Source organism: Hirsutella rhossiliensis (assembly GCF_020360975.1).
Source record: "Hirsutella rhossiliensis strain HR02 chromosome Unknown scaffold00004, whole genome shotgun sequence".
Lineage (NCBI taxonomy): Eukaryota > Fungi > Ascomycota > Sordariomycetes > Hypocreales > Ophiocordycipitaceae > Hirsutella > Hirsutella rhossiliensis.
In genome coordinates, this window is record NW_025408670.1 from 291,388 (window position 1) to 313,057 (window position 21,670).

The window sequence follows — 21,670 nt, forward strand, 5'->3', positions numbered from 1 at the left end:
TAAAACGACGCTAATATCGTGACTTGCATTCGACGCGACCCTCTGCCGCCGACGACCGACAGCTCATGTACGGATACATTGAGCAGGTGACATGTGGTGAAAGAAAGAAAAGAAGTGTGCCGGGTAAAATGAAAGTGAATGACGTGTGTGCTTCCCGGTTTTATCGGATGAGGCTCCATCGTAAAATGGGCGAAAAAGGGGGGGGGAGGCCAGGGCCACGTCTTTGGCGGCGATAGGATGCTTAGAACCGAGCCATAGCATCAAAAATAGCCAAAAGAGGGGAGCGGCGGCAAGCAAGAGGACCTTGCGGCTCGCCTTACCTCCACCAACAAAACCCTGTTCCGAACGATGAGGACGGACCACGTATTCGGGCGGTGGGGGAGAGCCAAGGCATGTTCCGCAGTTGCAGGGTCGTCGAATTAAACACCGCCCGTTCATGGCGCTCCCGAGCCTAGCATGGAGACGGCCCGACCGTGAAACCGGGCTAGGCTCGTTAGTTCCCGCCTCTGCAAACACCACCTGTTGGCGCATGATTGATGAGTCTCGTCCGCCTGTGCCTGTGCGCGCCAGTCTGGAAGTGAGGCCGATGGCCTGGCTGTTGGACGCCTCTTGCCATCCGAACGAGGTTCGGACAATCGCCGCTTGTCAGAGACGAGTGATCCTGCTCCCACTCGGCAGTTAGTAAACAGGTGTCAGCCGACAAGGAAAAAGGGTGTCCAAGACATGATGAGCCACGTCTCAATGCGACGCCTGCGGCATGCCATGTGCTCTCGATCAACCGCTCGGTTCGTATACATGCCAGCGCACGCCTTGCTCGTGCGTGCATGATGTCTTCTCAGCCTTCCACTCGCTGCTACCTCGACTCCGCGTACTGTGTACTTGCAGACCGGGAGAGAGTGTGGCGCAACCGCCGGGACGTGGTCAAGAACGGGCTATGTCCTGCTAATATACGTCAAGCAGGCTTTTCCGGAAGCGGCAGCCCTTTGTGTCCTCTTCAAGACGAAAAGCCCAACCAACCGCGCAGGCGTTCCTTCTCGTGGTCTCCAACCCCCTGCCTGGGCCGCTGCGACGAGGCGAGGCCGCCGGATCAGCGTCACCCGCGATCGGTGCGGTGGGTACCGAGCTGTCGGGACCAGCAGCAGACAGCCCAGTCGCCGCCCGACATTTCGCCCTGTGCGGGACGGGTGGTCTGACATGCTGAAGAGTCAAGACAGGCGCCCACACCCGTGGGAAAAAAGATGACGAGTCAGTATCCGTACCCAGGGAAGGGGATGGCAAGCACACGCTTATTCCCCCCCCCCCCAAAAAAAGGAAAGGCAAATATGAGTCGTAATCCTCGTCCCCAGTCTCTCTTACCCACTGCCCTGGCTCGCCCTGGTGCAGTAACCCCATAAAAGCGGAGGCATGGATCTTGATTGTCGAGTCGTCGTGTGAAACCGAAAGGCATCGGAACGCGAAAGAGAAGTCTTTATCTGGTGACACGCCTTGCCAGCCAGTTGGAAAACTTGGCAAGCAGCCCCACAGGGCTCTCAGGCCGTTCTGGAGATTGGTGTCGAGGCATCTGACCCACGGCCGTCGCGCCCGCAGCGTAGCCGACGAGATGGGACGTCCACAAGTGCTAGCCGCAGCCAACCACGCAAGGCCCGGGAGGGGAGACTGGCACTGCGCATCCCAATTACCAGGGGCAGCCGCAGAGTTTGCTGCCGCAGCCAGAGACGTGGCGCTGCTGGCGTTTCGTTTACCGTGAGCGACGCAGCCCGCCCCCAAGTTCCCAGTGTCCGAGATGCGGCACAATAAACCACCCCCCTGCGAGGTGATCTGGGAGTTCTGGCGTGATAATCCACATGCTCTGCACCAAGTGTGTCAGTCTTGGGAACTTGGGGGCCATTTTCTGGGGTGAGTGCCCCACGGATAACCGAGACGACGGCCGCAGTCGGGGGTTGCGGATGCAGCAGTGGACTCTCGGGATGCTCCGTAGGACCGTAGCAACTCGGCTCGGTCCACGTACGGAGTACACATGCTGCGTGCGATGAGGAGCCCCTCCAACTGTCCCGCCTGTTACACCAAGCGTCAGCCTCAATTAATGGGCAGCGTCTCGGGCAGGAAAAAAGAAATGATGGCAACGAAGGCCCCGGGGCACGCTCAGGCCGCTGAGTATCCGTACAACGAGGCTAAAACATCAGTCCCGGTTTGACAGCCACGCCACCCGCCCACACGGGACGGGCCCAACGTCCGTTTCTGACGCAGCGGCGGAGAGCTGGGGTACCAGATACTTGCGGCACAGTGCTGTCGACGTGCGGCAAGTATCCGACCCAGATAGCCGGGAGCCCCACGGGCTTGGGTTGGACGGAGCCTCTTGTTGCCCTTGATTCCAAAAAGGTACTTTCCAGGGTGCGTACTTCCTTTGGACAAGAGACTTTGTCGAGCCAACACTCTGATCCCCCCCGACCAGCGGCCCCCCCTCCCGTCACTCCTGGAGGAGATTAGCTGACCCAGCTCCCCGGGACCAGCCTGAGGCCATGGCCGCGGAGAAAGAAAGGAGGGTGGGGGGGGGGCAAAAACGCAAGCCAAGGGGGGCGCCAACCAGGCAAGCAGCCGGCATAAGTGTTCGTCTGAGGCACTGCCGAGAAATCGGAGAGGATACCTACTGCCGTAAAGTGTACATTCGCGAAGGCAGGCCTGGCCTGGCTGACTGAGCCCTGTCGGTGCGCCTGTCTGCGTGTGCATCAAGGCCCGAGGTGGAGCCAGACGGCTTGTTGGCTGGGTTCGTCTCTTCGCATGCGCTCGCGAGGCGCCGCCGTGCCGGTCTTGGGCGTGCTTGGTGTTTTTGTTGAACCCGTACATGTGTACCCGACCCAGAGGGCTGGCACCAAGTCGCAACAACGGCCGGCAGCCGAAGGCTGGCTGCTCGTGTAGACCAGCCCGCTGGACAACGTCGAACACACCGGATCATCCACCCGCGCAGCCATCGAGCCAAGAGGTCCTGTGAGGACTTCTTTTCATTTCCGGAGCGACTGCCTGGCGTTAGACTTCTCCGGCCGACATCCACCCCCCTGCTGGACCGTGTCCTTGGACCGGAACTTCCCCGATCATTTTCCACTCACCTTGGGAGAGGGTCTCTGCTTGTCCGTCCAAGCTCCCTCTTGAATTCCTGTCCAAGTACTCGCCAGAGATTGGACGGCTGCGGGCGATCTCATGTGACGGCTCGCAATATCCCGGGGACATCTACCCGACCAATGGACTTTGTCTGGCCGACTGGAAAGGCGCATCATCACTTCTCGACGAGCAGCTGGCGGCGGCCATGGCGACTCGACAGACGGCAAGCGGGGATGGCCCGGACAGCAAGACAAGCGTGGGCCTGCGGAACTTCCAGTTCACCTTCAACTGCTCGTCCATGTCGTGCGGATCGAGCCGCTGCATCGAGGCCGAGGTAGGTGCAGCGGTTCTTCTGGGCCCTGCCAGGCTTCTTGCATGTGCTGACGCGGCGATTGTGTTGTGCGATGGCAGGCGATGCCCGAGCAAATGTAAGTATCGACGGGTGTTGTCCGTCCACGGCGAGTGCTGACGGTCCGCAGAAGAGAGTCGTCGGTGTCTCTATCCGAGAGCGTGCAAACCTTTCCCGAGGAGTTTGGGCGCACCTACCACGCTTATCGCGCGGGCTGTAAGAAGCTCCTTCCGTTCCCATGCCACGTGCAAGGCCAGCCTGACGTGCCCTTTTGCAGCCTACGCATTCCCCAACGACCTCCCAGAGCAAGAGCGATTGGCACTACAGGGCGAGGCGCTGAAGAAGCTCTTTGACGACAGGCTCTTCTTTGCCCCCCTCTCTCAGTCAACGCCCCCGCGGACCATTCTCGACGTGGCCACGGGCGTCGGCGACTGGGCCATTCAGATGGGCGACCTGTTCCCAGACTCGGAAGTCATCGCCACCGATCTGTCGCCCATCCAGCCCAAGCAGGTGCCCCCAAACGTCAACTTTTACGTCGAGGACTCGTGAGTGCCGCAAATCCTCACTTTGAGCCTGCCTAACATTTTGTCTCGCAGCTCGGACCCGTGGGAATACTCGCAACGGTTTGACTTCATCCACACGCGGGCCACGGCCGGTTGCTGGGCCTCGTTCGAAAAGCAAGTCGCCGAGCAAGCCTTTGCCACCCTGGAGCCTGGTGGCTGGTTTGAGTCACAGGAAATGGACAGCGTTGTGGCATGCGACGACGGGACTCTGGACCCCGATGGGCCTATGGTCCGGTGGTTTCAAGAGCTGACCATGGCGGGACAAAGGTGCGATCGTTCTTTTGTGCTCGGCGCCACGCTCAAGGAGGTGTACGAGCGCGTTGGCTTCGTTGATGTGCAGCAGCGCATTTTCAAGATCCCAATCAATGGATGGGCCAAGGAGGAGCGGTTCAAGGAGCTGGGGCGCATGTGGGAGAAGAATATTGGCACGGGCCTGAGCGGCTTCTCTTTCAGACTGTTCAACCGAGCCTATGGCCGGAGCCCCGCTGAGATTGAGGTGAGCTTTGATGCCGAGCATGCTGCTTCTTGACGACGACTGAATGTGGCGGCGCAAGCCACTACATGGTCAGCTCCAACAACGCTTCGTCCCAACTGACAAGGTCTGCAGGTGTCGCTTGTCGATGTACGACGAGAGCTTTCCAATCCGCGAATACACGCCTATATGCCGATGTACGTCGTTTGGGGGAGGAAGCCATTTGCAGGAGAAGGCCCAATCCCCGCACCGAGCTTTTGATACCCGAGACGAGGCAACCGTCCTCGACCAACCACACGGATACTGGACAGGGAAGAGGCGGGAAGAAGAAATAGCCGGTTTGGAGTGGGCACAGGATAAGCAACGCAAGGACACGTATGATGAAACGTCGAAGCTGGCCATGTTGGAAAGAGACGCCATGCGGAAAAGATAAAGTCTTGGGGGTGAACAAGACATGAAGGCGTTTAAGGGTTGCTCAAAGCTGAAGTCAGGGCCTTCAAGGGTTCTCTGCGATCCGGAAACCAAGTCCCCGAAAGCAAACGAGGTGCTAAAGGAAACCTTGCGAGGGGACAGGGCAAAGCGAACACACCCGTTTTCAGCCTCAACCAGTCTCTCACGAGTGGTCCACGTCTGATTGATGGCTTGAGGCCCTTTCTCGTCCCTCCAAGGCGGGACTCAGATAGGTATGATACATGGCAGGTTTGGCTCGAGTGGCATCTGCTAAGAGCAAAGTTAAGAATACAAAGTTGTCATAAATCCCCAGTCGCTCAGCCCTCACGGGCTTCATGTCGTTGCACGTTGCTTGGCTGCCTGGCCGCGTCAATGTTTCACGAGCCACCCTAGCTCCTGAAGCAAATTCTCCGAGAGTATCTCGGCACATCGTTGGCGCGAGAGAAACTCATGGTCCGCATACTCAAAGCCCGGGACCACCGTCTCCGATATGAGCAGCCCCTCGTTGTGGGAGCTGTCCGCATCCGACGGCCCCAGCAGGTAACTCGCCTTCCAGACGCCCCCTTCGACGGCCCACTGCAGCTTTTCCCCACGCTCCACGTCGGAGCCGACAATGAAGGACTCGACGCGGCCGTCTGGATAGATGAGGATGTAACATCCACGACCACGGTGCCAGGTGTGGACGATGCGGCTGCGGTTGCGGTGAAAGGAGCCGGTGGGGCGTGCCGGGGTGAGGTAGTAGAATATCGAAGACGAAAGAGAGCGAAAGGCCGGGTCGAAGCCGGGGCGAAGGCCGCCGACTAGGGCAAGCGTTTGCTCTGAGAGAGGGCTTGGCGGGTACGGGCTGGGGATGAGGGTGGGAGACGAGTCGGTTAGGACATAGTAGCCGCCTTCGATGTGCGGGACAAGGGAGAGTGCCTTGATGGTGGCCTGTACCTCGGGCGGCTCGGGGGCCGCGGCGGCTGGGAAAGGCGGGACGATGATGCTCTGGGCGCTTGTGTCTGAAGTCGACGGAGAAGTCGGGGCGGAAGAGTAATGCTCGCAGTCATGGTCTGCCATGATGAAGGATGGACTTGGTCCGAACGCCTTTTGTTTTCCTCCGGGGGCGGTTAGCTGACGGCTTGCTACCCAATTGCACGAAAGGCGTTGAGATGGGCAGGAATTGAGTGCGGGTGACAAACAGACGAGGAGTTGAACGAGGTGACGTGGGTTGGCAGTTGGCGCGGTGCAAGCATGGGGTTGTTGCGGAGAAGTCGAGCGTTGACAGCTGCCAGATGGCATCACTCAGCTTAGGGGAAACGAAGGTTTCGAGTCAGCTGTTGCGAGGATGAGGGTGAGACGTCAGGTGGGAAAACAGGAGAAAGTGGAAGTGGTTATTTCTATCCAGCACATTGCGCCCACCAAGCTCAACCTGACAGCCAGTCCCCTATCGTGTTTTCGACCACAGCCGTCACGCGGTCTGCAAATACGAATACGACACGGGGCGGGAGGAACTTTGCGGAAACAATGACTGATGGAAAAGGTCACGAGAGGACGGGGAGCAGCACCGGTGCCATGGCTGTGGAAGGGGGTGGAATGGGCGGAATGGTTTACAAACGGCGTGCTTCCTTGATCCGTTCATCTTGCGCGAGAGAGGGGCTGGAGATGCAAGGCCACCGATGGCACGGCAGGATTCGAGGCGCTTGCTGGGCAAAGAAAGGCGCCAACGCCAGAGCAGGGGCACGACTCGGCCGACTGCAAGGCAGGCTTGTCGTACGCGGCCGGCGACGTGCTTGGAGATGGAGGGGCGGAGGCATGGGATGGGGTTGTGGCAGCGGCCGGTTGGTCGGGCAAGCTCGGCTGGCACAGGTACGCATGGGTGGCATGGCCTTGGGGGTGCTCGGCCGCTCGACGGCCGGTGAGCGGTTGGTTGTCTCGAGCTGATGAAGCCATCTACGTCTCCATCACGCCATATCGCAACAGAGAGCGCAGGCAGGGCGGGCACGAAGAGCTGGTGCAAGGCCCAGGGCATGGATGGGGGCGCCACGTGCAAACGCCCTAGAAACGGGCGGTAAGCCGCCGTGCAGGGTTATGCCTATCCTGGCTGGAGGTTTGGGGGCAGCAAACGCGGGGCGCCACGCGATCCGTCGGCTCCGGTCTTCGGTTCCGCTACGTACAGTCGACGTCGTCGGCTGCACGCGACTTCGAGACGCGAGGCATTTGTCTCCCCTCCTCGGCACCTCTCCAAGCCTTGGCCTCGTCACACCCATTCTCCCCGCCGCCCATCGCCACCAGTCGGACGAGCCAATGCTGGCATCGCGTCTCGTCCGGCCGAGGTGCGGCTTCGCCCTCGAGGCCCGGCTCTCCCCCTCATCCACCTCGTCGTCCGCTCGCCTCGCCTACGCCGTGGTCCCCCCGCTCCAACATGCCCTCATCACGGCCGCCCGCCCTCGCCACCTCTCACACACGCGACCACGCCTCGCCCCGCCGCCGGACGACCCGTACCACCGCCTCCGCCACGCCCGCCCGCTGGTCCCGGATGCCGTCGCGGGGCGGTTCGCGCGGGCCGGACGCTCGCGCAACTCGCGCGCCCTCGTCGTCGTCTGCGTCGCCGCCGCCGTCGCCTTCTACCTCTACAACTCGCAGACGGTCCCCGTGACGGGCCGGCGGCGCTTCAACTTCCTCTCCGACCGGCTCGTGGCGCGCATGTACGCCAGGTCTGCCGACGCCGTTGCGCGAGAGGTTCTGAACCAGGGCGGCCACTTCCTGTCCGACTGGGACCCGCGCACCATGGCCGTCAGGAGGGTCATGAGGAGGCTGATTCCCGTGAGTGGCATGGCGGATCTGGATTGGGAGATTCACGTCATCGCCGACAACCGTGCGTCACCACGTTCTCGTTTATAGCGCTTGACCTCGGGTTCGCTTGGAACAACTGCTGACAGGGTTCGCCCTTCGCCAGGGACCGCCAACGCCTTCGTCATGCCGGGGGGCAAGGTGTTTGTGCACAGCGGCATCCTCAGCCTGTGCCGTAACGACGACGCACTGGCCGCGGTGCTGGGCCACGAAATCGCCCACAGCACCGCCTCGCACGCGGCCGAGCGGCTGTCGGCGGCCTGGGTGGGCAACCTGACGGCCGGCAGCCTCTTCTTCCTGGCCGGGGCGCTGCCGGGGCTGGCGCTGTTTGGCCTGTGGAGCGTCGTCGGCGGCTTCTACCTGCAGGACCTGCTCTTCCACCTGCCCATGGGCCGCAGGCAGGAGAGCGAGGCCGACTACATTGGGCTGATGATGATGGCCGAGGCGTGCTACGACCCGCGCGCCGCCGTCGGCTTCTGGCGCCGCATGGAGACGCTGCAGCACGCGGGAGGGGTCGAGCAGCCCGAGATGCTGAGCACGCATCCATCGGTAGGTCCCACCTAACCTGGCCTTGGGCCCGTCTCTGCTAGTTTCCTGACTGTTTCTCCGTCGGCCAGAACGAGCACCGGATTGCCGACATTCAGCAATGGATGGGCGAGGCGATGCAGAAGCGCATGGAAAGCGACTGTCGAGGCACGGCGTCGTTTGCGGACAGGTTCAGAGTCGCGCTGCGCAGAGGCCAGCCGGTGGAGGCTGTCGCCGCCTAACCTGCAGCGGGCTTGTACAAGAGGTTAATCTATGCACGCCATGTGTACGGTAGACGGCGTTGGGACAGATAATCGGCGCAATGAGTTAGAGCAGTAGATTAATTACATTTGATGCTCTTGCGGTTGGTTTGCGATGACAGATTGAATACCCGTCGCGGCCCTCGTCTCTCTGCTCGTCCTCCACTTCGCTGCAAGCTGGTCTTGCCTGAGTTTTTGTTTCTTCCGCGCGTCTCCATCATTCACTAATACGACGGCTCGTCCACCCGGTTCTGCGCACCGCAACAGCAATCAAACGAGTCTTGCTGGTTCGGGACATCCAACCAAGTGGCTGGCCACGCATCGCCTTCGCGACAACGAGTGCAGCAGTTAGCGTTACTAATTTCAATAATTCCACCATTTGGCACGGCAAAGGCTTTGAATAGACGCAACGCCTCCCCTGCGCCAGTGAAACCTTCAGCCGGCTCTCCCACGACCGCGGCAGTCAGGCGGGGCGAGCTTTCCTCACGGTGTTCGCGGCTAGAGGTGACAAACGAGTCGTCGGTAACCCCGGGTGGGCGGTGTTTTATACCTTTAAACCCGTTAGCAATCGGCGCCCTCCGATTAGTAGGCGTAACGGCTAGTCGGGCCATCTGCACAAATGCTAAGCCGCGCTGAGTGAGCCGAGGTAAAACCAGGTGCTGGGTGCTGGTACCTTGGCCGGCGCAACGCTCAGGCACCGGACCGGCATGCTCTCGTGATCCCTTTATTTACTTTAAATACATACGTGCAACTTCTCGTCGCCTCTTCCCCGTCTACCACCTGGACTCTATTTATCAACCTCTCGACATTCATACCCGCGCATTGCCAGCCACAGCACCCCGACCGTCGCCATGTCGCAAAAATTCACCCCCGCCGACGTCGGCCAGCACAAGGACGACGCCAACGGCTACTGGCTCATCATCGAGAACGACGTCTACGACCTGACGAGTAAGTTCCTCCCGCCGCCGCCTTTCTCCGCAGCATACACACACACACACACACACACACACCCGTGAGGGATCGGGATGGGCTGACAAGGTCCAGAGTTCATGGACGAGCACCCCGGCGGCTCCAAGGTGCTCAAGCGCTTCGCCGGCAAGAACGCAACAAAGGCCTTTTGGAAGTACCACAACGAGAGCGTCCTGAAGCGCTACGGCGCAAAGTACAAGATTGGCGAGGTCGGCGAGGCGGCCAAGCTGTGAGAGGGCGCGCGCCTGCCGGGGCTTGGGCGCTGGCGCTGAGGCTCTCGTGGCGTGGCCGAGGATCGGGCTGGCTCTCCGGGGGGGAGGACTGATGACGCGGCTCTGCAGAGGGAAGAGGGCGCGTCTTTGGGTCGCATGGTAGCGGAAGTGGTTTTTTCTTTGATGGGCTAACTGCTTGTATGAATACTCGAAGCTTGGTGATTTGCTCGTGATGCTGCACCCCACCATGGGCACATGCCACATGGCCTCTGCATTATAAATATATATATACAGCGTATGCAGGTACAATGCCGCTATATCAACGTCGGCACAAGCCGTCATCCCCTAGAACCCTTTCAACTCTGCGCGGTGAAGCATTCAACTCTTCCGCCTATTGCAGGATTAGTGCATGTGTTGCAGTCGGCGCTTCCATATGTCGGCGGCGGGCACACCGATGGCTGGAGCACCCTGCCTCCAAGTACAAAGTAATCTCCAAAGATCAGCCGTGGGTGCCTTGTCGAGTTCGCGATACACATTTTGCACACAAACGAGGGCGACAGACAGGAGCCAGGAAACAGGATCCAGACTCTATAAGTTTCAAGTGTGTTTGCCAGGTCTTGTCTGGGCGGACTTGTCAGCAATCTCCCTATACCTCAATCTACCTGGTAATATACCTGGTAATGGATCCTCACCTGTCTAATTGCTAGCGATTTGTTATATACGCTGGCGTCTCTTTGATACCACTATCCGCTTGACTGCCCCTAGCCGATTGCCTCTCACTGTCTAAGCCTTGGAGAGTATTTCCGGAGACTTGTTTGAGAGGCTTCTAGAGCTCTTGGTGAAGACGTCGTTGGGACTTGCGTTACCTTTCGGCGCGGTCTGAATTCCTGGCAGTCAACATGGGGGTAACAAAGGGGCAATTTGACGAAGCTGCTAGGGAGTGGGTGTCGTCGTGACCTTCCTGTTTCCTCGCTGGAGATGATGTGTCTGTGTGAGACAACCAGGAAGGGTACCAGCTAACATACATAATAGACCAGTCACCCGTCAAGGCAAAAGGATCCGCCAATATTGACATTGCCCCTCACACCTGCTTATAAGAGCCCGCGCCTCTGCCGGCCGGCGCCTCTTACACTATGGTATCCTGTCCTGCGCTCTATGGACATGTCCTGTCGTCCGGTGAGATGTCGCCACAAGGAAGCGTCCGGGTTTGCCTTGAGGCGTCGTTGCGAGCCGTCAAGATGGGTTCTTCCTCGCTCATCTAAGAGGCTAGGGATAAGCGAACATGGCAGTAAGAGCCCACTATCAAACCATCAAACCAGCCTCGACATCAGGGGAAAAGTTGAGAATATTGTCGTCTCATGGCTTCTTCCGCGGAGTGCGTAAGCGCCACCTGATGCGCTTGGCAGAGGGCTGAAGTTCCAATGCCAATTCGTCGGTTGATGTATCCGACTCATAAGAGCATGGTGTATTCGGATCTGGATCCAAAATCGACTTTTGGCTTGTGGCAATTGTGTCGGCGGCTGACACCTCGCTTGCAAAGCTCCGCGCCAAGCTAACACGAACCGGCGGCGATATAGCAGCTTCATCTCGTACCAATCTCTCGTTGGCTCGCTCAATTGCATCGTCTCTTTGTTGCTTTGCCCAATCCCGGCCATTCAGGTACGCAGCAGCTCCCTGCCGGAAGGTATCGGCATTATTAGTTAAACACCACGTGTTGATTTTCGTCATGATAAAGCCAGGTTGCCTACTTGGAGTAGACGGTGGTATAGGATGAGTCGTGTACATCTTGAGCATGCCTCCATAATAGATTGATGTGATGGTATAGGCCTTGTTGTCGAATCGTTGTTCTGACTGCCCGTACGATTGGAGGGCATGTATCCCTCTGGCGCCGAGTGCGCCGTCGTAGCATGCTTGTCGCGTTGCGACTGAGAGAATCCCTCTGGGCCCCTTTACTTCTAGATAGAAGTTGGGCGCAATGGGAAGATCATGCGGAGTGGAAGGGATGATCTTTCCGTTTAACTCTCTACGGATTGTCCGGTGGAGTTGCTCGGGCCGTGCGCCGTAGTATCGGTCGGGACAGCCTCTTACGAGTGTACCGTCTGTCAAATGGACGAGATTCGCAAATGGAACTCCGCCAGTGACACATCTCCGATCCCCCACGTCTCCATCCATTATTGGAATGACAGCTGTAGTGACGTCTCGCTCTTTAGCCGCCTGTGCATCGGCACGTTCGAACTTGAGAAATTCTTCCTCTGTGAACTTGGAGGGAGACAGAGAAGCTCTAGGTTGTGCGAGCGCTTGACGGATCTCGTCTATATTCTCGGGTTTAGGAGGCAATCTGCCCTCGGGATATTCGTAGCCAACGGGCAAAATATCGTGATCGATTAGGTGTTGTTGGAAGGCACGATCGTATGGACTCATGCTCCTCATGCCCACTGGGTTCGGGGGACCGCTCTCACCCGGGGACTGTAAAGTTCTATTTGACTGGCTGGAGCTCATTCTGCCGTAGGGCTCCACCGGCGTTTGGAACTGGTAGCTGTTAGCAAAGAACAAGAGGCAAAATGTCCATACGTATATACCCCTCGTAAGCCTCTGAGGTCCGGGCCACCCCGACTTGCAAAACAGTTGATCCGATCCAGGCAATTCGGGAAACACTGACAGGGGAACAAATGGGAAAGAAGGCCGATTGTGTTCTGCTCGGACGCACGCCGTCGCGTATGTCTTCCAAGGTTTCGGTGTTGTCCCAAGTTGCGGGAGACGCTGTTGTTCCTCCTGTCCAACTCGCGAAGTGTGTTTCGCGTGAGGGCTATCTCTGAAAGATTGTCCCAGAACCTTGGAGGCGGGAATGTTGGATGGCTGGTTTTCTGCTTCTTCGACGAACGAGGGTACGGATCGTCTACAACCAGCTGACTTGAATTCGAGGGGCTTTGCCGTTTTCGCGGGCCAAGAACGGTCGTTTGACCGACTGGTCGCGGCGGAACCATCCTTGGGCGCTTGAAACGGTCGGTTTGTAGGTGTTGTGGTGAGTTTTACTAGGTAGCTGTAAGGAAACGACTGCGTTGTTCGGGCAAAAGTGAAGTAACACTCCAACAAATGACCTAGAAGTGGACCCCATATACCATGGAGGTGCTGGTGGCAACTGACAGTAGTAGAGTAAACGAGGAAGCATACCAAGTGATGGATTACGGTCTATGTGCACTCCCCTCTTCTCGTCCCAAGAGGCTGTCCTTTTGTACCCCTCCTTTGCGTTGTTGGCCCCTTCGTGCTGCAATGTAATGCCCCATTAACTTCCCCTTTAACAAAAGCGCACCGCGCGACAATCCGTCAACCCCGAAAGGGCCAATCAGGCCATCAAACAAAGACCTTTATAGGGCTATCACAAGAAACCTCGCAGGGCACTCTACCAAGAGCTAGACAGGCAACGTAGCAGAGTGACTAGAGCAGAAGGGGCTATTGTAGGCGACCGGGGGAGGCGTAGGTGGCAGCGAGAGGAAGAGAGGCCATGGGCCGACCAACAGAGGCACGGGTCGTAAAGGCGGGCTCGAGAGAGACTACTATTGAGCAGCATTAGGGCCAAAGAAGTAGTAAAGAGAGGCTAGGCGGCATCATCGTAGAAGACTTGCCACTCCTAGCGTGGTCGCCAGAATGAACGAGAAGCAGACCAAGTAATGGATTATGGTTTTCTCGCTCCAAAACACCGTCCTTTTGCACTCCTTCCTACAATGCTCTATCACAGGACACTCTACACTACTACTGTACTGTAGGTACAGTATAAGGTTACACTCCGCACTTTCAAACGCTGACTGGCACGTCACGCCCAGCCAAGTCCCCCCCCCCAGCTGATCGTGAACGGCTTCATGAACGGCTTCAAGACTTCTCATCATGCCCACCACAGGCTTCGCCAACTGTCGTGCCGACTTGGCGCTTCTTAACAGATGACAAACGCATTAATAACCCTCAAGCGGGGAGCAGATGTAATACCACTCGAAACGACATTTTGGCGCTGGCGGTTGTTCTCAGGATAGCTTATTATTGAGGTAGGGTAGACAAGGACCCATCGGCGGCAATAAGACGTTGATTGTGGAGGAATACTGGCCGCTGCCCGGCCTCCCGTAGTCCAATTAGGCGCCTCGGACCGCGTGGCTCTCACCATCCTTCTTAGATCATCCTCTGCACGTCACGAGTTGAACAAAGGCGGGCTTAAGTCTCCACAAAGCCCAACTTTGGGAGCGTGAAAACGAAGCGCCGACTGCAGCACACGTATTACAGCGCTGGCGGGGTCGGCGGTGACAACACCAAACAATGGACATGGATTCCGCCCGTCGCATGCACGACCTTGGATCTCACGCAGCACATCACCACGCCGCTGCCCCGTTGAGTCACCAGTCCGCGACGGTGCTCGCGACGAGCGCATCATGACCGACGTCTTGGACGCCGAGAAGGTCGAGAACCGGCTGAGGCATGGCCGCGACGCCCAGCCCACCGACGCCCCGACGCTGCCACCCCCGAGCGCCATCCGCGCCGCCGAATCGTCCCTCGCAGCTCGCGCACGCTCCCACGGACGCCTCGGCGGCACCGCTGACGCAGACGTCGTCGGCCACATCGTCGACGACATCGTCCCCGCCCTCACCGGCCAAGCCGCGTCCAGCCGCTACTACGGCTTCGTCACCGGCGGCGTCCTGCCCATTGCCGAATGGGCCGACAACGTCGTCTCGCGCCTGGACCAGAATGTCCAGGTCCACCTGCCCGCGCAGTGCGTCGCCACGGCCGTCGAGCATGCCGCGCTCAACATGCTGGCCGGCCTGCTGCGTCTCGACGGGGCCGGCGACGACGACCAAGGGGAGGTGTGGCAGGGGAAGACGTTGACCACAGGCGCCACGGCGAGCAACATCCTAGGGCTCGCGTGCGGCAGGGAGGCGATCCTGCGCAAGAGGCTCGGCGGCGGCTCCGACAACTGCGTCGGTGAGTTGGGCTTGTTGGCGGCCTGTCTCCGCGCTGGCGTATCCGAGATCCAGGTCCTCACGAGCGCGGGCCACAGCTCCGTCTCCAAGGCGGCCAGCGTCGTGGGCATAGGACGCCGGCACGTCAAGGAGCTGGCCCGAAGCTCGGCGCAGCCGTGGAGGCTGGACCTCGACGCCGTGGAACGCGAGTTGCAGAGACCCGGCGTTGTGAGCATCGTGGCTGTCGGCGTCGGCGATGTCAACACGGGAGGCTTTGCTCTGGATGGCGTCGACGAGTGGCGGAGGCTCAGGGCGCTCGCAGACGAGTACGGGGCATGGGTCCATGTGGATGGAGGTGAGTTTTGATGGACAAACCTGGGAATGTAATTCGTAAGCCCCTTGTAAATGGGCTTCGAGTTGTGCATTGCTCATTGCTGACGAGAGCAGCGTTTGGCATCTTTGCCCGCGTTCTGGGTTCAAACGAGGAACATGCGTCCCTGAAAAGGCAAGCCCAAGGCATCGAGCTTGCAGACAGCATCACGGTGGACGGACACAAGATACTCAACGTGGTGGGTAGTTGCCGCATTTTTGACCAAGAGAGCAGTGACTGATTGCACGACTACAGCCATACGACTGCGGAATGTTCTTCACTCATTCTGCCTCGACGCTTCAGTCCGTGTTTCTCAACCCCAATGCCGCCTACCTCTCATCCGGCTCGGCAGCAGGCATCCCCTCTCCGCTTAACATTGGCCTGGAAAACTCGCGTCGTTTCCGCGCCCTCCCCGTATATGCCGCCCTTCTCAGCGAGGGCTCTGCAGGCTTCGAGCGCCTCGTCTCCAACATGGTCCAGCTTGCCCGTCGCTTGGCCGCTTTCCTGCGTGACTCGCCAGACTATGAGCTGCTGCCGGATGAGAGCGCTGGTCTCGATCGCACATTCATCATCGTGCTGTTCAGGGCCAAGGATCGGGCGTTGAACGAGGTGCTGACGGACAAGATCAACCAGACGAGGCAGATGTACGTGAGCGGTACGGTCTGGAGGGGCAGCAAGGCAGTTCGGATCGCCGTGTCGAATTGGAGGGTGGACGTAAGCCGGGATTTTGATGTGGTGACTGCCATTCTAAAGGCTGTGGCTGCGGGAGAGGAGTTTGATCTGGGTAGAGTTGGAGCGTAGCGGCGGAAGCGGACGCCCACGAGGACGTGGTGCTCGATGGCCGGTCATGTCGCAAGAGCTGTGTTTCGAAAGGCACCACAGCCACCACAGTATCCTAAAACCATCCTTGGTAGACTCGGCGTCCCATCTAGAGAAGCCCGAGTCCCGCCGAGCCCTCAGCCAAACTTCTTGGACCCGCCCTTGACGCTCGCTTTCTTGTCCGCCTTCTTGCCCTTGCCAATCAGCTCGAGGTGTCCGGCCCGCTCGCCCAGCAGCGCCTCCGTCTTGGCCGTCAGCCCGGACGTGAACTTCTTGTGCACCTTGTCGATGCTTCCCTTGGTCTTTTTCGGCTTGGCCACCTTGGACGCCTGCTTCTTGGAGTGTGTCGGCTTGGCCGCCTTGGTCCGCGAGGACAGCTTGACTGCGCCTTGAACCATGGCGGAGGTGTTGGGCGGCGGCGAATTGGGGATTCTCTGGGGATGATTTTGTTTCTTCGCCTCGAATGTCTGGGGTTTGGGTGAAAAAGTAATGGTGGGACAGAAGTTGAAGGAGGCAGCGAATTTTTCGGGGAGTGAAAAGTAGCAGTACACGGAGCTAGCTGTATGATTCCCGAACTTTCGCCGACTTTAACCGAAGAGCCGCAACCTTTACTCCCAGCGTCGGTTCAGTCCGCCAACAACGCTCTCCACAAAATGGCATCGAGACACAGAGCTGTTAGTAACCGACTCCAATTATACGCAGGCGCTAAAACCTGCGACTCACCGACGTCTTTATGTACTGATGTCACGGACCAAGCGTGTGCTGTCAGGCGAGAACACAACACCAAGGCTCCTGACCAAGCGAAATGATGTCCACGAATATAGCGCCCTCCGTGACACCGACGCTGCCATGGGTCCGCGACCGACGCGAGCTACCTGCCCCTCTCCCGACCAGAGCTCAGATAGAATCTGCGACGACGGAGTTCCCAAGCATTTTCGATGCGAGCGCTCGGCGCACCGTCCTGGTCGGGGGGCTGTTTGTTGTGAAATACGGCCCAGCTGTTTTCGAAAACGAGGGACACGCCTTATTGCGGGTCGAAAGTTATCCGGATATTCCAAGCCCGCGCCTCTATGCAATGTACCGGGAGGAGGAAAATCTATACATCATCATGGAATTTGTTCAAGGCCAACGACTGAGCGACGTATGGCCGTGTTTGTCTGAGGATCAAAAGGTGCACATTGCCGGCCAGCTTAGGCGAGCCCAGGAAAGCCTACGGTCTATCCCTTCACCTGGTTATTACGGAGGTGTCTTTGGTGGGCCGCTACCCCACCGATACTTCTTCTCCGCGGATCATAATCCTAGAATCACCGGACCGTTTTATGCAGAGGAGGATCTCTGCCACGCGCTTGTTTTGCGGTCGAGGGAGAATTGGAATACCTGGGGTCGACGAAGCTGGATGACTGACTTTTTTGCTCGCCATCTGTCGAGGGCTTTAAGTGGCCACCGGAGTGTTTTCACGCACTCTGATTTCCAACGTAAGAATATTCTCATTGCAGAGGAGGAGTCCTCATCTGTAACACCCGGATTTATCGAGAAGAAAACTTTCCGAGTAACAGCAATCCTGGATTGGGAATCTGCGGGATGGTATCCTACTTACTGGGGCTTCGCGCTGTGCTTTGCGTATTTCGACTGGTCTGACGACTGGCCCGAAAAGGTCGAGATGATTCTGGATCCGTATGTCAATGAGTCCGCACTTATGAGATTGCTCGGGCAAGACCTGGACGCGTAGCTTCGGTAGACATTTGCACAGGATTTCTGCAACGAATTCAAGTCTACAGATAAAACAAACAACTTCTTACACGCCATGGAAGACTTTGATCCCACACGCTTGGGCTGAACATCGTGATCCGTATAGGACAAATGTGGCCTGATACACTTAGTAATAGTGCGGAAGCGCCACTGCTTCAAGTTTTCGCTCGTTCCGTCACTTGTTGCCAACTAGCAGAGCAAGTTTCATGGCAAAATTGTTGCTATATGATAGGCAATTATAAATACAAAAGCATAGAAAGCTCGTAGCAAAAGACAGCAAAAATAAAATACCCTGGCTGGAAATACTACTTCGTAGCAAGACTTGGTCTAGCAGATATCATGAAAATAACTAGAATTTTCACTGGGGTCCATAAGATCACAACTGATGATTATAATAGCATTCCTCAGTCCCAATATAATTCTGATCTGAAGTTCTCGGGAACGAGCAGTCCCAAGATACAAAAGGGCCCACCACATACGTAAGACTTAATAGGATAAGAAGTTATGTCTTTTGCACAATCAGACCTTTGCTCCTTAAAACTGGTATGGCTTGCTGCTCCGTCCATTCCGTACACTTCATAAGAGGCTGGCGAGGCTCTCCGGCTTTATAAAAAGTCAGGGGTTCCCACAATTTGACCGGTTCTGTTCTCATAGTTTTGGCATTAAATGCCTTTTGTTTTGGTGGGGGTGGTACTGCCTTCAAGATTTTGTCGAATTCTTTGCGATATATCGAAGACTCAACATAGCCGATTAGCTCTTTAGAATTAAGACTCTCGGACCTATTAGGATTGCAATATGGCTTCGATTCGTAATACATTCCGGTGACAATGTCTCCTATGACATGATGTTTTGTGCCCGAGCCCGGTCCTTCTGCGCTCGTTTCGACAAATATAACTGTATGGAACCGTGGGCTTGGCATGTCGGGATCTTGCATAGCCAAATTGAACTTGAGCTTGAATACTCGAAACCACTGAGTATCTGCCATCTCGCACAAAGATTCAATGATTTAGCAGACAAAAGTTAGCAGAGTGAAGAGTAAAAAGAGACAAACGTAGGTAGAAGCCTGATGAGGTGGGCAGCCTCATACATATGCTGGAGCCCCGAGCGGCAAGGACGCAGGGGAGGATATCTAACATCTACATCTCGCAATTAGAAAATCTCAAGAAAAGACGACTGATTACCCCTAGCCCGGTTTCTAACCGCCGACTGCAGTCGCATTGGGGGCTTTAAAAACCGGGTTGTGGGCGCATCTTATGCATGTAAAAGCAAACACACGCTGCTGGCCCGCGGCATTAGTGGACACTAAATTGAGCCAGATCTCCCGCGTCAGCCCTCGCGTCCGCGGGGCACTCACTAGTTCCCACTGCGCCTAGATCTGCCTTCTCCAGTGTGACCATTGCCTCCCGCGATTTCTCTCTGCAAATTCCCGACGACTCCATCGCCCCCGCCGACCAAGTCCAAAGACAGCCAAGGCAGCCTAAGTTCGGAGAACCTTCAAGGTTGCCTCCAAGCTCTGGGTTTCACGCTCCAACGTTTGCCTCTGCTCCTTGGACTCTTCGTCCTCGCCTGCAATCATCTCCAACTGATCCGAGTCAAGACCCATGACAAACTCGGGGCTGAAGACGGCGATCGGGCTTTCAGCACCATCGAGAAGGAAGTGTGAGACGACTTGTTGGCAGAGTACGTCGACGAAGCGCTTGCGTGCAAGCTTGTAGTAGCTGGCCAGCGTGTCGAGAATGTCCTCACAGACCTGATCTGCGTTCTTCTTGCAAATGAGGTGCCTCTTGAGCTCGCTAACCTCAACGTAGTGGCCACTGAAGCCGCTATGCTTCTCGACCTTTTGAAGCAAAGGTTGGTACAGTCGTTCAGCACGTTTGCTCTGCAAAGGGTTGCCAAAGTAATGATTGAACGTGCTGGGTCTTCCGCCCCGCTCAATGGATAGAAGAAACCGCGTGTGGTCCATGGCTTTTTTGTACCTTTCCCGCAGTTTCTCGACGAGGACATTTGCCCAAAGCTGGTCCTTGACTTGCTCGTCAGGGCAAAGATAGGCAATGAGCTGGAATATAAAGTCATGGACAATTACAATGGCATTGCTGGCGTGCGAAGTTGCGAGCAGCTCCCATTTCTCCGATTGCTGTTCAAAGACCGTGGAGAGAACAGTTCCCCCGTACTAAGAACTATTAGTTAAGTCGTTCGAGGCGAACCGCATGTATGCATAGGAGGAAAGGAAGCAGAAGAGGAAGAAGGCCAAAAACTGCAAATAGAAAACAAATCGACAGTTGTAGCGTCGGGGAAACTTAGCCATGATGGGATAGACTTACTGTTCCAAGCTCGGGACCCCGGCTAGACTGATATGCATTCCGAATGCATTCCATGATGGGAGTTTTCCAAGGCTCGGGGCAGCCGTATGGCTCAGCTGAGATGATGTCGCTAAGTTCGTGACAATCCCAAAGTCGTAAGTGTTTATCCTCGTCATTAGAATCGCTCGAGTCACCTCGAAACAAAGCTTCACCTTCGTTTTTCTCCACCTTGCCAAAGTGCTGTCGATGGCCACGGCTCCAGAAAACATCAGAGAAATCCTCGTTTAGCTTGGTGACTCTCGTGATGAGCTTCAGCTCTGGGTGCGTCTTGAAGATTCGTTCCCCGGCATAGTAACCGTTGAGCGCCGCTTGGCTCACTGCTTGAAATCGACCTGCCAGCTTTCCCAGGTACTGGCGCTGCGAGTTTTGGTCCGCCCGAGCAGGCCCCTTGGTCTCGAGGTCTGCCTTGCACTTCCGTAGGCGCTCTTTAATCTCGCCCTTGACGTGCGGAAGTTCGTCCTTGGAGACTTTCATCAGAAGGCGGCGAAGACGCTCCTTTAGGGCCGCAATGCCGCAACGATCACCGACGTTGGTCCATGGCGGAGCCATAAAAAATGCCCTTTCGACCTTAACGCGCTGGGCGAGGGTGGACGTCTTGTCATCTGCGCTGCGGTTTTTGACGACGTAGTAGCCGAGCTTTAGCTTGCTGCGCTTGCCAAGCACCAGGTCCATGACTGCGTCGCGGGTGGCTGCCTCGGTGGCGAGGTCGGGCTTGGTCAGCACGCCCATCGTTCTGGCGCCGTCTGGGTCGGCGGCTTCGGCAAGCTTTAGGATCTCCTGGGTTGCGATGTCGACATTGCAGGGCATAACCGCCAGGATGCTAGAGGAGCGTTAGCTGCTGGGGCTACTCACAAGGGAGGCCATTATCGCTCACATAGTTCTGTTATTGCTCATGTAGGACTTGACCATGCTCTCGACGAGCGTAATGTCCGTCGATGTCGTGAGCCCTAGAAACTGCGTTAGCTAAAGCCCACCAGCTTTGTGAGCGGAAAACTTAACAGGCGTAGGAACTCGAAAGATGCCAGGAACATCAATGACAGTAAGATGACTTTTCTGAAGAATTGCCGTCAGCGTGGCAGACTAGGAGAGAGCAGCATCGGGTTCTTACATCTGGCCCATGAATCTCGATCTTGAGAATGTCCTGGCTAAATGCGCCACTTCTAGGGTCCTCGGAGTCGGTGGTCATTCGAATCCCCATGGCAGTACTGGCCTAGAGCGCGTGAGCAAAGAGTAACAAGCCAGAGGATTGAAACACCAACCTCTTGAAATATTTTGGCCAGGTCATCGTTGCTCAGGTCGTTGATCTGCCGGTTGAAGCCAAGCAGCTTCGCCTTGAGCTTGTCATCGGCATCCGGGCGCGGAATTATAGAGACGGTGACGACCTTGACAGTGTCGCGGCAGCAGGATATCTGCGCCGCAAACCTTGTGCAGAGCCCGACGTCTCTAGGAAAGGAGAGGCCCGTCAAGCTTTCCAGCACAGAGCTTTTGCCAGACGACTGGTCCCCGACGACGACGAGCTTTCAAAGAGTCAGACCCTGATTGTACTGGACCTTGGGGGTTGTACGTACCTGGGGAAGTGGAACTAGGGAGCCGACGTTGAGCTCACGGAGCTTGTCAATCTTAGCCAGCATGGCCGCGTTGCCGAGCTCAGAGCCGAGGGCAGCCATGCTGAGCGAAGCGTTGCCCTCGCGGATTGGTGATCTC

At 57.2% G+C, this 21,670-nt stretch overlaps 9 protein-coding genes across 9 annotated transcripts; 5 read left to right on the forward strand and 4 right to left on the reverse strand.

The window, feature by feature from the left end:
- Positions 1-3,301: 3,301 nt before the first annotated feature.
- Positions 3,302-4,537, forward strand: HRG_04199 (methyltransferase domain-containing protein; the record flags this gene model as incomplete). Its single annotated transcript, XM_044862670.1, has 5 exons — positions 3,302-3,430; positions 3,508-3,524; positions 3,576-3,661; positions 3,723-3,990; positions 4,042-4,537. 5 exons carry the CDS (start codon positions 3,302-3,304, stop codon positions 4,535-4,537), a joined length of 996 nt encoding a protein of 331 aa, XP_044721284.1.
- Positions 4,538-5,299: 762 nt separating this feature from the next.
- HRG_04200 (cupin superfamily protein) lies at positions 5,300-5,989 on the reverse strand (the record flags this gene model as incomplete). Its single annotated transcript, XM_044862671.1, has 1 exon — positions 5,300-5,989. The coding sequence occupies one exon, from the start codon at positions 5,987-5,989 to the stop codon at positions 5,300-5,302; it is 690 nt and encodes a 229-aa protein (XP_044721285.1).
- Positions 5,990-7,216: 1,227 nt separating this feature from the next.
- Positions 7,217-8,529, forward strand: HRG_04201 (peptidase family m48 domain-containing protein; the record flags this gene model as incomplete). The annotated part of the gene is made up of 3 exons (XM_044862672.1): positions 7,217-7,787; positions 7,869-8,311; positions 8,380-8,529. The coding sequence occupies 3 exons, from the start codon at positions 7,217-7,219 to the stop codon at positions 8,527-8,529; spliced, it is 1,164 nt and encodes a 387-aa protein (XP_044721286.1).
- Positions 8,530-9,398: 869 nt separating this feature from the next.
- Positions 9,399-9,749, forward strand: HRG_04202 (cytochrome b5-like heme/Steroid binding domain-containing protein; the record flags this gene model as incomplete). Its single annotated transcript, XM_044862673.1, has 2 exons — positions 9,399-9,495; positions 9,592-9,749. 2 exons carry the CDS (start codon positions 9,399-9,401, stop codon positions 9,747-9,749), a joined length of 255 nt encoding a protein of 84 aa, XP_044721287.1.
- Positions 9,750-11,084: 1,335 nt separating this feature from the next.
- On the reverse strand, positions 11,085-12,227 carry HRG_04203 (uncharacterized protein; the record flags this gene model as incomplete). Its single annotated transcript, XM_044862674.1, has 1 exon — positions 11,085-12,227. The coding sequence occupies one exon, from the start codon at positions 12,225-12,227 to the stop codon at positions 11,085-11,087; it is 1,143 nt and encodes a 380-aa protein (XP_044721288.1).
- Positions 12,228-14,143: 1,916 nt separating this feature from the next.
- On the forward strand, positions 14,144-15,839 carry HRG_04204 (pyridoxal-dependent decarboxylase conserved domain-containing protein; the record flags this gene model as incomplete). Its single annotated transcript, XM_044862675.1, has 4 exons — positions 14,144-14,686; positions 14,738-15,023; positions 15,116-15,237; positions 15,294-15,839. The coding sequence occupies 4 exons, from the start codon at positions 14,144-14,146 to the stop codon at positions 15,837-15,839; spliced, it is 1,497 nt and encodes a 498-aa protein (XP_044721289.1).
- Positions 15,840-15,994: 155 nt separating this feature from the next.
- HRG_04205 (uncharacterized protein) lies at positions 15,995-16,255 on the reverse strand (the record flags this gene model as incomplete). The annotated part of the gene is made up of 1 exon (XM_044862676.1): positions 15,995-16,255. The coding sequence occupies one exon, from the start codon at positions 16,253-16,255 to the stop codon at positions 15,995-15,997; it is 261 nt and encodes an 86-aa protein (XP_044721290.1).
- Positions 16,256-16,665: 410 nt separating this feature from the next.
- Positions 16,666-17,586, forward strand: HRG_04206 (phosphotransferase enzyme family domain-containing protein; the record flags this gene model as incomplete). The annotated part of the gene is made up of 1 exon (XM_044862677.1): positions 16,666-17,586. The coding sequence occupies one exon, from the start codon at positions 16,666-16,668 to the stop codon at positions 17,584-17,586; it is 921 nt and encodes a 306-aa protein (XP_044721291.1).
- A 1,497-nt stretch (positions 17,587-19,083) lies between these two features.
- Positions 19,084-21,633, reverse strand: HRG_04207 (dynamin family domain-containing protein; the record flags this gene model as incomplete). The annotated part of the gene is made up of 8 exons (XM_044862678.1): positions 19,084-19,776; positions 19,928-20,022; positions 20,119-20,786; positions 20,841-20,929; positions 20,978-21,019; positions 21,075-21,176; positions 21,226-21,483; positions 21,535-21,633. 8 exons carry the CDS (start codon positions 21,631-21,633, stop codon positions 19,084-19,086), a joined length of 2,046 nt encoding a protein of 681 aa, XP_044721292.1.
- Positions 21,634-21,670: the final 37 nt, after the last annotated feature.